The sequence below is a fragment of the Pyxicephalus adspersus genome, chromosome Z, assembly GCF_032062135.1.
Source record: "Pyxicephalus adspersus chromosome Z, UCB_Pads_2.0, whole genome shotgun sequence".
Taxonomy (NCBI): domain Eukaryota; kingdom Metazoa; phylum Chordata; class Amphibia; order Anura; family Pyxicephalidae; genus Pyxicephalus; species Pyxicephalus adspersus.
The window spans coordinates 59,701,436-59,716,339 of NC_092871.1; the positions used below are offsets into that span (position 1 = coordinate 59,701,436).

At 39.6% G+C, this 14,904-nt stretch overlaps 1 protein-coding gene across 11 annotated transcripts in view; it reads left to right on the forward strand.

Annotated features, from left to right (window-relative positions):
• Positions 1 to 14,904, forward strand: part of DNM1 (dynamin 1) — a 140,644-nt gene that overhangs the window by 92,484 nt on the left and 33,256 nt on the right. For 8 of the 11 annotated variants that reach the window (XR_011923393.1, XM_072430547.1, XM_072430556.1 and 5 more), the window contains 3 exons: positions 216 to 386; positions 2,646 to 2,887; positions 3,479 to 3,694. Coding sequence is in view for 10 of the 11 variants with exons in the window: in XM_072430547.1 (XP_072286648.1) it covers positions 216 to 386; positions 2,646 to 2,887; positions 3,479 to 3,694 (629 nt within the window). In the remaining variant the exon portion in view is untranslated. Of the gene's footprint in view, positions 1 to 215; positions 387 to 2,645; positions 2,888 to 3,478; positions 3,695 to 14,667; positions 14,705 to 14,904 lie in introns of all 11 variants that reach the window. The other 3 variants (XM_072430555.1, XM_072430552.1, XM_072430553.1) reach the window with 1 other exon arrangement.

Sequence of the window (14,904 nt, forward strand, 5' to 3'; positions counted from 1 at the left end):
TGACCATTCAAGATCCTTCATTGTACAGGCAGATAAAACTCTTACCCAACTCTGTGGTAGTAAACAGTGTGGAAGATTCCTTCCTGCCCGTTGGTTCTCTGGCTATTTCAGTTCAGTGTCAGTAACAGACTATGCAATAGACAACGCCATGAGGTGCTCTAATTACCTACTTCCTAAGCATTGTACATCTTTCTTTGTTCCTCTTACCTTTACAGGCTAGCGAGTCTGAAGAAAATGGATCTGACAGCTTTATGCATTCAATGGACCCTCAGTTGGAAAGGCAGGTTGAGACTATTCGTAACCTTGTAGATTCCTACATGGCTATAGTTAACAAGACCATCCGTGACCTGATGCCCAAAACCATAATGCATCTTATGATCAACAATGTAAGTTTTTATTTACTGTCTTTACGGTAGGTGTTGTGGGTTCTTAGTAATGAATGTCTTTATTGCAGTTAACTATGGCAGAAACTGTATATGGTAAAAAAAAGACTTACCGTATTTTTCGGCGTATAAGACGCACTTTTTCTTCCCCAAAACTGGGGGGGAAAAGTGGGTGCGTCTTATACACCGAATACATGTTAAATATACCGGTAATTAAAAAAAATCATACTCACCCGATACCGCGATCCCGCGATGCTGTGGGCTTCTTCTTCTCCTCGCTCTCCTCCCGGCTGCAGCGCGTGTCTCCTCCTCCTCTGAGCGAGGAGAAGCCGGCACGCATGCCCCCGCGATCCCATAAGCAGGCTGGTTCAGCCTGCTTATGGGATCGCGGGGGTATGCGTGTCGGCTTCTCCTCGCTCAGAGGAGGGGACACGCGCTGCAGCCAGGAGGAGAGCGAGGAGAAGCCGACACCCGTGCCCCCGCGATCTCATAAGCAGGCTGGATCAGCCTGCTTATGGGATCGCTGGGGTATGCGTGTCGGCTTCTCCTCGCTCAGAGGAGGGGACACGCGCTGCAGCCAGGAGGAGAGCGAGGAGAAGAAGAAGCCCACAGCATCGCAGGATCGCGGTATCGGGTGAGTATGATTTTTTGGCACAGGGTGATCAGAAGGGGATACATTGTGTCAATGTATCCCCTTCTAATCACTCTGTGTCAATGTATCCCCTTCTGATCACTCTGTGTCAGAGTGATTAGAAGGGGATACATTGACACAGAGTGATTTTTTAGTATTTTGTTCAGAATCTTTTTTTTTCTAGGTTTTTCTCCTTTAAAATTGGGTGCGTCTTATAGGCCGGAGCGTCTTATAGTCCGAAAAATACGGTAGTTGACAATGGTTTGTTATGATATTGCCTATGTTCTAGATGGAAAGTCTGGTGGTATGATTTATATTTGTCAGTGTTTATGGTCACTGATAAAGTCCTTGCATCTTTAGCCCACAATTTGCTATGTAGGTAAAGATGCTAATGCAGTATAATTTGCAGTAAAATAGGATGGCTGCAGTTTTAAATGCCTTCATCTCCAGAACCCTCTTTCAGTGAGGATGTTGTGCTGCACGGATACCAGGTTGCAGTCACAGATGCAACTGCAATGCAAAGTCAGTGACAAGCAAAAATGGCATTAAAAGTCAGGCAGATCCAGCAAGGCACCAGGGGGTTAGCATCCATTAAAAGGGCAGAGAGCTGCAGGTCTATACTGTATATTCCAAAAACTCAAACAAATGCTAACACCTTTGTGTGGAATAGCAACATTCTGAAAGGATTTCTCATCAGTGGTGCTGTATTTCAGGTTATCATTCTGTGTTTACATCCATTCTCTCTCTGGTGGTGGCTGGCAGGTTTGCAGGTTGCGATTACTGTTTACAACCAATCTTGTCTAGTGGTGGTTGGCAAAAATTTTAGTTGAATTAAATCTAATTATTAAATGATTGCAAGCAGACAGATTCTTCATTGCAGGAAGGACAAGTTGTATCCCATCTGCAATAAATAAACAAACTTACCTGCCTGTCGTAATCTTCTTTATGATGTACACTGAGCTGCACATGCAGATCTTAGTGTTTTATAGTGGCAAAGCTGGCTGCCGGGAGTTAATTCACTTCCAAATGCATGTGGGTGAAAATGTTGATGCCAGAATGAGGAGAGGTCAGTTTAAATAAGTAACTGCAAAGAGCAGGTAGGTTTATTTAATTTCAGAAGTGACAAAGTCAGCTCACTGCCTGTTTGCATTTTTTTTACTTCTAGATTTAGCTTTGCTTTATTCCACAGTCATATTTTTCTTCCACAAGTTTTCTAATCAGGAAGTAGGTAATCCCCACTATGTTTGAATATGAAAATATCTCCACTCAGTGCTACAAGCCCTTATTCTTCAAGAAGCAATGACACACTAACAAAAAACTCATAAACAAAAAACATAAATTGACAAAATACAGTTCACAAATATATGCAGTATTAATCTTCCTTTAGTGCAAGACATTTTGATGTCTCTTCTATAATTTCAACACAAAGAATAGGAGACATCCTATTCCAATTTCTTAGTTTACAATTTAGTCTTCTTCCTGAATAAAAGCCTGCTTTTAATATCAAACACTGTTCTAAGAACTTAGGAATACTAACTGGAACAGGAAATTGTCAGTATTTATTTAGAGGTTTGGAAATGCTGTTGATTGAGAAGAGATTGGGGTTACCTATTTTCTGCTTTTCTTTTTAGACAAAGGAGTTTATCCATTCTGAGCTCCTGGCCAACTTGTACTCATGTGGCGACCAAAATACTTTGATGGAGGAGTCAGCAGAACAGGCACAGCACAGGGATGAGATGCTGCGCATGTATCATGCCCTGAAAGAAGCCTTAAGTATTATTGGGGATATCAATACAACAACCATCAGCACCCCTATGCCACCACCTGTTGATGATTCTTGGCTACAGGTCCAAAACGTACCAACAGGACGCAGGTAAGCGGACAATAAATGATCAACTGACCACCATCACAATTAAAAAGGAAATTTGTGGGCTAGCAAAAATATTCACTAAACACCACTTCTGCCAGGCAGTTACTGCTATTAGGTCACATGTATTTAAAGTTCACCTTTTTTAATGTGAAATGCAACATCATCTGATCAGTAAAGGCTGGATTTACAAATGAATGATCTACAGTTTAAATAATGTTAAACTTTTGACAGAGAGATTTACTATTGGACAAAATTGCGTTTCCAATGGACACCACAGTGTCCATCTCCCACTACACCTGTGTTTTGTGATGCAATTATTAAAATGAAGGCCATGCTGTGGATCCTGCAGTGTTCATTTAAGTTTCCTCTACTTAAAGACACTCTAATATTGGGGTAAAGCCTGGTCAAATTTTCTTTATCAATCAGTTATTGAAATTAATAGTGCTTAGGATAGCACGGTTTTCCTGCTGTGTGCAATCCATATTGGGAGGGGTCAACAATGACAGTAGAATGGTTCTATAAATGTTTGTTCTACCAATCCTGAATTTATCCTATGTACTGAAACCCAAACTGATATTGCTTCTTCTACTTCAGGTCTCCCACATCAAGCCCTACCCCACAGAGAAGAGCACCTGCTGTACCCCCAGCCAGACCTGGCTCCCGAGGACCAGCACCAGGACCACCACCATCTGGAACCACTCTTGGTAGTGCACCACCGGTCCCCTCAAGGCCTGGCGCTTCCCCTGACCCTTTTGGTCCTCCTCCTCAGATTCCATCAAGACCTAACCGTGCCCCTCCTGGTGTTCCTAGGTAAGTCTGTCTGAACCTTGAGTGGTATTTGTTAAAGGAATGAAACTTAACCTTAAGGCCTTAATTTGTGTGTGAAAATGCTCTATTAAAATCCAGATTTTAGGAAAAATGACTAGACAGTAAACAAATATTTAGGGGCCAAGTGTTGAATAAACTGAAAATACAGTACCAGTTTTATTTTATGCCTAAAACAACTCTTCTTATTGATTCTTTATTAATTAATCACTTATATATCACTAAATTTAAAACGTGTTGGTTTATTTAAAATTTTAAAAAGTCTATTTATTTCATTACCACAAAAAGCTGTACAATTTTACGTGAAAAACAGCTGACTTCCTATCTAGTAATCCTATTGGAGGTCACTGCAGTCAGCATCTTCACACCCTATCCTTGCTTGATATGGCTGCACACATACACTTATGATATTTCAGCAAGAAATATCTGAGATTCTGAAAAGGCATGGAATTTTTAAGAACATTACAAAAACTTTAAAATCTTGTTTGCAAAAGGCAACTTTTGTTTTAGGTTTAGTGGCCCTTTAACTATAATAACTGCTTCCTTTTAACCTAAACCTAAAACTTTCCACATGGCCCACAAGGTGTCAAATGCTTTCATAGTATGAAATTGCTTTAAATCGGGCCTGTCATCCTATAAGTAAACAGAACTTTAGTTCTCATAATACAGGAAATAGCACTTTTGGCGAAAATTCTGTTCTATCTGACTGATTTGCAGTGTTGATACTACTGTGGAAGCATCTAACACTTTTATAATGTCTTTGTTCCGCACAAACAGGCTGATCCTTTATTAATAGTTATGTCACTCCCCTTTTTTAATGATTAAGCCTCATTTGTTTATTAAAGGAAATTGTGAAGGTGGCCATTTACTGTAGTCCCATCATGAAAGCAGGTAGGAATGCTTCATCCAAGTTAAACTCCCTATTTCTTTGCTTGCAGTTCTCACATTTTAACAAATGTGAATTGTCTAACATTAATATTACCATGTCACAGTGTTTAAAATACACAATTAAATCTGTATTTGACACAGTGAGGATTTTTGCAGTTTTAAAGTGTTTCAAAACACAGAAACAGTTGGCAATGATAAAAATGTTAATGTATACATACAAACACATGATGTCAGTTTACTAGGATCCGGAAAAGCATCTCTTACCCACCCTGACTGAGTACTAACAGAATATCCCAAAAGTAATTCAATTACATCATCATGCTTCTCCCATAAATCATCATCAAATTATCATCTTTAAGGTTAGGGATACTTCTACAGACACCTTTAGGAGATTACAGTGATGTAAAAACAAGTAATAACATTGCTGCCATACAGCTGGTAGAAATGCCCACACATATGTTGTGACAGGACTGTCTTTGGTACAGAACTGCACTGTCCAGCATTTCTAAATTCATTCAATGTTTCCACCATTACTGCTTGTTAAATAGCCCAAGGAGACTAACAAGTGTGCATGATGCAGTTCTTTACACAAGCTTCTCTCTCTGTCTTCCTCCAGTTCCTTATCTTTTTTCCTCGCTATGATAGTCTACTTAACCAGGACAGTCTGTCTCTTTCAGTCCTTGACAATCCTTTTCTTTTTCTTTCTCTATCTAGGGAAATCTGATCCTTTTTCCTACGAAAATCACTCATTCTACTCTATGTGCAAAATAGTTACTGTTCCTCTGAGGCGGTCTCTTCATCTCTCTCTCTCTAGGCCATTTCTTTTCTTAGGGCAGTGTCTAAATCTCTATCCAGTGCATTCTCTTTCTTATTCCTCAGGGCAGTCTATAAGTCCCTCCCTACCGGGTAGTCTCTTCATACTTTTTTCCCTGTATCTTTTCATATGTTCTCTTGTTTACATGTTCTGTAATATATTTGCAATTCTTTTTTTCATTCCACTATATGTTTTGTGGCCTTCTGATTTGAGCCAGCAGTGTAGATACTGAAAACAACATTTCTACATGCTAATCTGAACAACTCGAGCCCCCCAAAGGTGGTCATGTAACCCCAGTACCACGATACCTCTTCCATCAGTTAACATGCATGGATCCTAGTGAACTGGCTGCTTATAAAGATTTTGCACACATAATGACTGCTTCTGCAAAACTGAACTATCCTGTTTAGTAATAAGTATTTTTTAATATTAAGAATGCAAATTCAAAAACATGTTTAACTGGCTCTAGCCAGGACAATAAATGTTCCCTATGGGTTGTTTACAGGGACAACATTTTCACAATGCAGTGTGATGTGATTGTTTGTCTTTTCCCATTACGAATGACCATCCTCTGCCTCCTGCTTCTATGCCCACTGCTTCTGTCATAAACTTAGATCCTGCCCTTACCCATGGCCATTGACTTCCTGCTTCTATAGACATTGGTAAAACAGCACAGGAAACATCACATATGTACAGAAGTGAGAATTGATGGGTAAAATACATTTCAAATGTTACCTAAGCTGTGGCTGATCTAAAAACCCTTTATTCAGAGTCACTTCAGCAAGCAGCAACATGCACATGCTTCATTTGACCTCTATTGGCATCAGTAAGTTGTCCATGTCCAGCTTGTTACTTGAAAAATGTCCCATTAGTGACCAAGCTTGTATTGCCTTTGTGTAATTTTTTCAGTTTAGCTATCAGCCTCCTTTATCTCTATGGGTAACGATAATTGCTAGGCAGAGATGAAGTATAATTTTATCTTAATAAGTGTGTGATATTTTTAGCTATAGTCCCCTAACCCAGGTAAACTTTAACATGATTACACCTATCTAAGAGTTTGTTTTGTTATATAAAGCAGAGAGCATTATGCCACAGGGTGTCACAATTATCTCTGTTCAGGTTTGCATGTTCATGCATTGCAGTGTTTTCTCCAGAAATTGTTTTCAGCTCGGTGGGGGGAAACTGTAGCGGGGTGGTAAAAAAGTGGGCGGGGCTAGACACTGCAAATCTTTAGCACCTAGTTATTTATGCCATAGGTATCCAGTAACCCCTGCTATGGTGTCAGTGTTCTACCCACCCCCTATACTTTGTTCCAACTTTCTAATGTCTGGCTTGTTAGAATGTACAATTTTTTCCATTGTTTGTATTATACCCCAACAGTCCAGTGCTGTGTATTTTAATCCAACTCCCTAGAGTTCCATTTTTATGTAATTAGTAGTTTTATTATTGTAATACCTTGTAGTAGTGTAATTTTGTGATTAATGTGGCTTAACAAATTAGGCTTAGTTCACATTGGCAGTAAAAAATGCACCCCTCCTGAGTGACTACTTCTTGGCAACTGTTGGGCACCTGGGATTGGTAACCGGTGACAACTGCTAAGCACCTAGGATTGGTAATAGGCAGTAAGTGCTGGGCACCTGGGATTGGTAACCAGTGATAACTGCTGGGCACCTGGGATTGGTAACCAGTGATAACTGCTGGGCATCTGGGATTGGTAACCTGTGATAACTGCTAGGCACCTGGGATTGGTAACAAGCTAAGTGCTGGGCTTTTCAGGCCTAACAGTTTTTCAAGCAGCAGTGGTTCCTGGCGAGAGGAATGTGAGGGGTAAACGCAGCAAATTCAACCTTACTGCCAATGTGAATTCAGCCTAACTTCAGATGTCACCTCCTAGCGCTATACCATACAAAGAGCATCATGAATGTGATTGCAGATGGGGGTAGGACAGACAAGAGACAGGGTAGGACAAAAACTGTGAAATTTATCCACCCGCAGGATGATCGCTGTGTGTGCTTGTCATGTTCTGCAGCCTAACAACTCATTGCGTTCAGTCCTTTAGATCTCTTAAATTGTTGGTTGTAATTACCTAAAATTTTTAGGGTACACAGAGGAGTCTCAAAGCTACTAATAACCAACATTTCTTTTTTTAATTTCAAGAATTTCAAAATATGGGAATCATGAGTTTAAAAACTTGTGGAAATTGAACATTTGGGTTGCTGTTTTGTAAGAAAGTGTACCTAGGAGACCAAAATGGAAAATGCAAATTAAAGACCCCCAGGGCCACTTACATAGCAAGAAGCATTGGGGATAAACCCCTATAATTTCATTAGCATGGCATCATTAGAACATAAAAAACTCTGCCCATCAAACTGTCCGCTTCCCTACCTTGAACCCCAATTTTTCTAGAACAGAGAGGTGTAGGTAAACAGAATTAAAGGGGCAAGTGGGGGACACTTGCCCCTTTAATTCCAAACTTCCATCTCCATGGCATCAAAATAAAGTCTGCCCATCAAAACATGCTGCCCTGGTACCCATCACATACCCTACCAGTACCTAAACCCCAATTTCATTTTTTGATGGGCAGAGTTTTTTTGTTCTAATGAAGCCATTGATATAAAACTTTAGGAGGTGTTATCCACAGATGTTCCCCACACATTTTCAGTTTCCTATACCTCCCCATTCCAGAGAAAATGGGTTTCCAGTGTTAGAAATGGGCAGTAATGTGTAACAGGGTAAGTGGTCCTGGGGGTCCCCAATTTGCATTTTTAATTTAGGACTCCCAGGCGCACTTGCTTTTAACACTGCAACCCCAATGTTGTATTTTTACAAGATTTTACAATTCTGATCCCCATATTAAAAAATGTGTAAAAGTTGTGGTGCTGAAATTGTGAATGGTGTTAACTATAAGTGTTCCCTGTGGACCCTGAAAACTACAAGTCATTATGACATACAGTTTAGGGACGGAGACTTTGTTTGCACGATGTTACTTTTTTTTTTTTTCACTCGGCACAGCTACCGTGTTTCCCCGATGATAAGGCAGGGCCATCAAATAAGACAGCCCCCCCTTTTTAGAAAAAAATGTAAAATAAGGCCCCCCCCCACAAATAAGCCACCCACCGATACCTGCGCTTACCCGAATCGGGTGGTACGGTGGGTGACTCCGTGTGGTTCCTCCGTCTCAGAAGTAATTAACCTGGAAATTCAGAGTGGGGTTTGTTACGATGATGTTCCAGAAGATGATGACTTGGTTGTCATTGAATAAATATGTAAATGTACCGTACTATGCCATAGATTGTTGTATGGAAACAATAACACCGTTACAAGTTATGGATGCTCACCATTATACTGTACCATATACAGGTAATAAAATTCTGTTTTTTTTTCAACAATACCTGTGTACTGTAGTCTTCTTCATGGGTAAATAAGGCATCCCCCTGAAAATAAGCCCTAGAGCATATTTTGGCCTTCCAAAAAAATAAGACAGTGTCTTATCATCGGGGAAACAGGGTATGAGAGGGGGAGAGGCAGCCTGTGATCTCCTCATAGCCCGTGCTGTGCTCTCCTCTCTCCGCCCGGCTCTAATCAGCTATCAGCAGGGAACAGGCAGAGCAGCCTTTCCGGTGTCCGCTCAGAGCTGCTGAAAATGTGCCGATCGGAATAATCACAGCGGGGGGGTGGGGGGAAATATGCATTGTGTGTCTCCACATCCATGCCACCGCACCCATGCACTTTTCTCATTGCATCCTCCTTTTATTAATGACTTCTACTTGTATTCATTTCATACTACATCTTCTCTATTCTATATACCTTATCTGAACCTTTCCTTCTGACATACGGTGCTCTTTGCAGCCTTGCGTTTATAAGATACACCCCCTCCTGAGCCTCTCCAAACTTAAGCTGGCTTCACTTTCAATACTATTCAGATATTTTGATAGTAGCTAGTACTTAAAATACTTGTAGGTGATCACAAAGATGACACACATCAATTAAAATATCTTCAAAAATTTTAACAGTGAGTTGGATGGATGAGTAACATTGGACAAATGTTTGAGTATGGCAGTTGTTCCCATCATGATGGGAAGTGAGTCACATGTGCAGTGAAGCATACGGTGTTTAAACTCAGTGCTTCTGTTGGGTGGAGGGCTTAGGGGGTATGGTACAGTAGTACAGTAGTTTGCAATAGACCAACAGGTGAATTGCCTTATGGATAAGCTCAGTGGAAATTCATGGACTGCATATATTTACCTTGTCACTACCAGTGCATCTCATGGAAGCCTTCCTATATTATACTGAAATAATTACATCAAAAGCTGATTGGTTGCTCTGGAGTAATATAGGCCATTATTTTTGGAACTATAAAGATCACTATAGCTAAAACATGTTTCCCTCATTTTCTAGGACCAGACAGAAAGTGATGAAAATGTTTTATTAGGCAAAATACTGACACAGGATTGAGCATCCTCCTGCCTAACTTGAAAGTTCATTTTTGTTCTTTTGTGTGTTGTTGTTGTTGGTTTTGCTTCACTTCCTGCATGGGGACATCTCTTTATTGCAGCTTGGGCAGCATTGAAACCCGACAGGACTTTCTTCCCCACTTAATGTTTTGTTCCTATTTGAGTAATAGGTATTATCGTAAGAAAGCACCTTTCTGGGTTATATAGGCACTTTTTACATGTTTAACCTACCAAGCATGTGAGGTTCTTATTATTTTTTGGTTTTTCTACTGTATCTTGTATGTAGAATGAGCTTCATAATGCATAACAAAACCATCAATGATATAATGGTGACATTTACTTCCACAAATCTTTTGAGGGTTTTGTGTTCAAGTTATGTGCTGATTTACACACACATGTAACTTGTAACATATTTTTTTATTTTCTTGTATTCCTAATTCTCTTCCAGTCAAACAGTAGTCTAGCTGTTGGTAAACTACCTGCTATAGTTTGCAGAACAGGGGCGTAGGGACCTCAAATATCTATTTGCAAGATTATTTCAACTCATTCATTGTTGAGTTTCCTAGCAGCCGTATTTTTTTTCCGTAAGCCAGAGTAAAAAACAATGCTTTGGACCTCCGCATGAACAAATTTGATTACATCTTGGAAGAGGCAGCAATTTTGTAAGTTAAACCACAATAGCTATAACATTCTTTGTGTTCACTAGTACTCATTTGCACAGTAATTATAATAAGGCTGTAGCAGTTTAGGGCTTCTCTTGTGACTTTTAGTTTCCTGGTAACACAATAATATCTCATAATGGCTCACCACCTAAATCCTGTGACTACAAGTTCTGCACCTCATTAAGGAGACACATGTTTCCACTGAAATTCAGGGATGCCTGGAATGTATTGTATGGTGGTTTCAATTTTCTTCCCACTTTAGGGGTTACTAGCTGCCAATAGATGACAAAAAATTGAATGTAGTGAGACTGCAAGTGCATTTGGCCTTTAAAATAGATATTCTGTGCACCATCTTGCTCCTATACAATATTTTTTATTCATCAATCTATCGGATTGCTGTTTGAATTTGTACTAGTCTGTTACTGAAAATGATATGCCTTTTTAGAATGTGCCGTACAGTAGATATGATCCTCCCATTTGTAGTTTCATTTATATTACAGATTGACTACATTGCAATCTTGTAGTCTTAAAGCTGCCATTTCTTGTACTGACAGCAGTACAAAAAAAAAAAGAAAAAAAAGCACAAAAAAAAAAATCAAGTGAGAGTGGAAAGGACTTTTCTTCAAGCATCCAAATGATTTGCATGCATATTTTGCAACCCTCAATGGTCGCCTTGTTTATGTTTTCCTGTAGCATAAAATATACAGAATCTTGCACGGTCAAGTGATGAGCACAGCAAAGAAGCAGTTTGCTAGATCAGTTGGAGATTTATAGAATGAAAAGGAAATTAGGGGAATAAAAAAATAATTTGAACAATGATTTATCAATATGATTACTTGTTATAAAGGAAAAGTATTACAAAAGTGTCCTTCAGATGCACTGTACAATTTTATAAAAAGATTTCTCAGAAGAATGGCGGTTGTTAAATCAACAAAAGGGACACAATGCTATTTTAATTCCCATGGTTTTTCAATGGGAAGGTCAACAAGCACATATGGATATGATAGTCAGGTGTTCACATTTTTTTCCATATAGTAAATGTGCTGAGACCTAACACCTTTCCCTAACCCTAAAGCTATCACAAATTCTTTGCATACTATTCTATATTATATTTTATTATATTTTTATTTATATTTATATTTATTTAAATTTATATGTATTATATAAATTCTATAGTATACAGTGTTACAGGTGCTTTTTACAACATAGGTTTTTTTCATCCCAGTGACATTAACTCAGGATCAACCTACTTAAGTTGTTCACTTGTAATATGAACAAACTAATGTGCTTTATATAATAACTTACTTTAATACAACTCTGTTTGCCAATAAAACACCAATCTTTTCAGTGTTCTCTCCAGAATTTTTTTTCAGCCGGGTGGTCAAAAAGGGGGTGTGGCAAAAGAAGGCAAATTTAGTGCTCCCAGTTGTTTATGCCATTGGTATCCAGTAACCTCTTATTGTTTCAGTGTTCCACCTTACCCCTAACTTTTTTCCAACTTTGTAATGCCTGCCCCATTAGTATATCCAATGTTTCCATTCTGTGTATTTTGCCACAACTGTGCTATGCCGTGTATTGTGACCTAGCTTCCTAGTGTTTTAAGAGTGCAATCCCTTGTAGTAGTGTAATGGTATAATGAATGTGGTGTAACAAGTTAGGCTTAGTTTGTATTAGCAGCAAAAAACATTTACCCCTTCTGATTGACTTCTGGCAACTGCTAGGCACCTAGGATTGGTAACAGGCAGTAAGTGCTGTGCTTTTTCAGAGCTAAAAGTTTTTTAAGAAGCAGGAACTGGCATGAGGAATGGACAAATGTAACCTATACTGCCGGTGTGAATTCAACCTCAGATGTGCCCCTGAACTATAATATGTTAAAGTGAACTTTTGTGAAAACATTTTTTTTTCACTTGATCGTTTTACAAAATTATCCCAGCAGGCCCATGCTGGATCAGCTTGCACCTTTTCTCCAATGCTCACTTGTACATCCAGTGCTGCCTTGCACTGCGCATGCATTAGATTAAACACTTTTTTTTACATTATAAGAAACCCTGCATGCACACAAGGAGCAGTGCAGAGCCTCTTGGGATATGACACAAATATCCCAGGAAGCTGCGGATTTCCCCTTTGGTCCTTACCGAAATGGAAGTAAAGACAAAAAAGGTTTAAAATGTTAAAAAAAAACACATTTTTTAAAAATGTTAAAAAAAACACATTTTTCCATTATATAACAGAGAAAGTCACTCTTTAATATAATGTTAAAAATTTGGTTATGCTTTATTGGCATCATGCATGTGATATCAGATGGGGACAAGACAGCCAGTGACCCCCTCTCATCACTGTCCATATTCTATATAAAAACACTGTCTGACTTTTATCTGCAGTGTGTAATGTCATCGGCAGCGCAGTGTGATCGCTATGTGAGTGTAAAAGCTGCTTGTCATATTCTGCAGCCTAACAACTCGCTGTGTTCAAACCTTCATATCTCCTAAACCGTTGGTTGTATTAACTTGAAATTTTTAAGGTACACGTGGAGGCATAGGAAACAAACTGTGGGTGCAAGTGGGGGACACTTGTGGTTAAACCCTTTTAAAATGTAATTAGTATAGCATTATGAGAACATAAATCTCTACCTAGCAAAATATGCTGCCTGCTCTGTTACACATATCTGTCTGCATCTTACCTCAAACCCCAATTTCTCTAGAATTAATGTACAGGGAAACAAAAATATAGGTGGAAGTGGGAGACACGTGTGGCGATCACCTTTCATCACCATGGCATCATTACAACATTAAAAAAAAACTGTCCATCAAAATGCACTTCCTTGTTACACATGACTGTACCCTTCCTGTACCTCAACCCTAATAAATTTTAGTGGGCAGAGTTCATGTTGTAATGATGCCATAGTGAAGACATTTTAGGGGATGGTAGTCACAGATGTTCCTCACTTGTACCTATATTTTTGGTTTCTTACACCTCCCCATCCCCCAATTAAAGTTCAGAATGTTAGGACAGGAATATGTAACAGGGCAGGGAAGCCCATTTTGATGGGCTGAGTGTTTTATGCTCCAATGATGCTGTAGTAATGAGATTGTAAGGGGAGAATGTGCCTGACACTTGCACCTATATTTTCAGTTTTGTACCCCCCACCTCAGAGAAATTGGTGTACAAAGAAGAGAAGCAGACAGTAGTCTCATAGGTATAGATTTGTGACAGGTAGATATATATTTAGGGGCCCCACCGCAATGCTTCTTGCTATGTTAGTGGCCCTGGGGTCCCCAATTTGCATTTTCAATTTAGGACTTCTAGTTGCACTTTCCTCTGAAACAGCAACCCCAATGTTCAATTTTCATAACTGTTTACATTTGTGACCCCATATCTTGAAATTGTAGTAACTAGTATTTTTGAGGGTCCCCTGTACACCCTGAAAATTACAAGTCATTGTGATATACAGTTTAGGAGATATGGAGGTTTGTACACATAGAGCTGTGAGGATGGAGAACAACATGCAGACTTCACACACAACTCTAGCAGTGAATACATATCAGAAGCAGCTTTTTTTTTTCTATTTTTTTTTAAATAGAAATCCCAGCTATGAGATGGGGCAGGGCTGCCTGTTTCTCATTTACATGAAGGCTGAACTGTGTGCTCACCTCTCATCGGCAGCAGCAATCCTCTGAACAGATGACAGCTGAGCACAGAGCAGCCTCACTGAGATCCATGCAGTTGATGAGTGCTGCCGAGAAGAGGTGGGCGGGGTAGGCACAGCAGCCGGGCAGAGCAACCTTCTAAAACCCTCTGGGGAGAACTATGCTTTTCTTCCTCTTTATCTTCATGAATAATAACAAAGCCATGCAGCGGAGAGGGCGAATACTCTTGGTTCCCATTTATAAATACCAAAGGTGTTCAAATATATGTATTTTATTCATGTATGACCTCTTTGACATCTTACTGGGATGTGTGTAGGTGTGTTTATATGCATGAAGTGGTCTGCATTGTATTTACCTAGAACAGTCAAGCTGTGGCCATGTGTTAGAGTATGCTTGTATGTATATGTGCACAGACAGCCAATATTTTGTGTATGCACATGTGCCCCGTACATGCTTCTGGCTGTGGCTGCTCTGACTTCATGTTATTTTTCAGAATAACTATCAGTGACCCATGAGGAACACTCGTCACGGTATGTCACACATTTTTAGTCATGTGACCTGTGTGCCTCCTCGTGTGATCTTAATGTGTGTGGTGCACATGTTCCTACCTATGTTCTGTCTCTTGCCCTGTTGCCAGGCAGTTTTGCTTGTAGCATCACTTATCACTCACTTCATATCTAGTATCTAGTGTTTAGCAAACGCATGTTATGGTCACTTCTTCCAGTAGTGG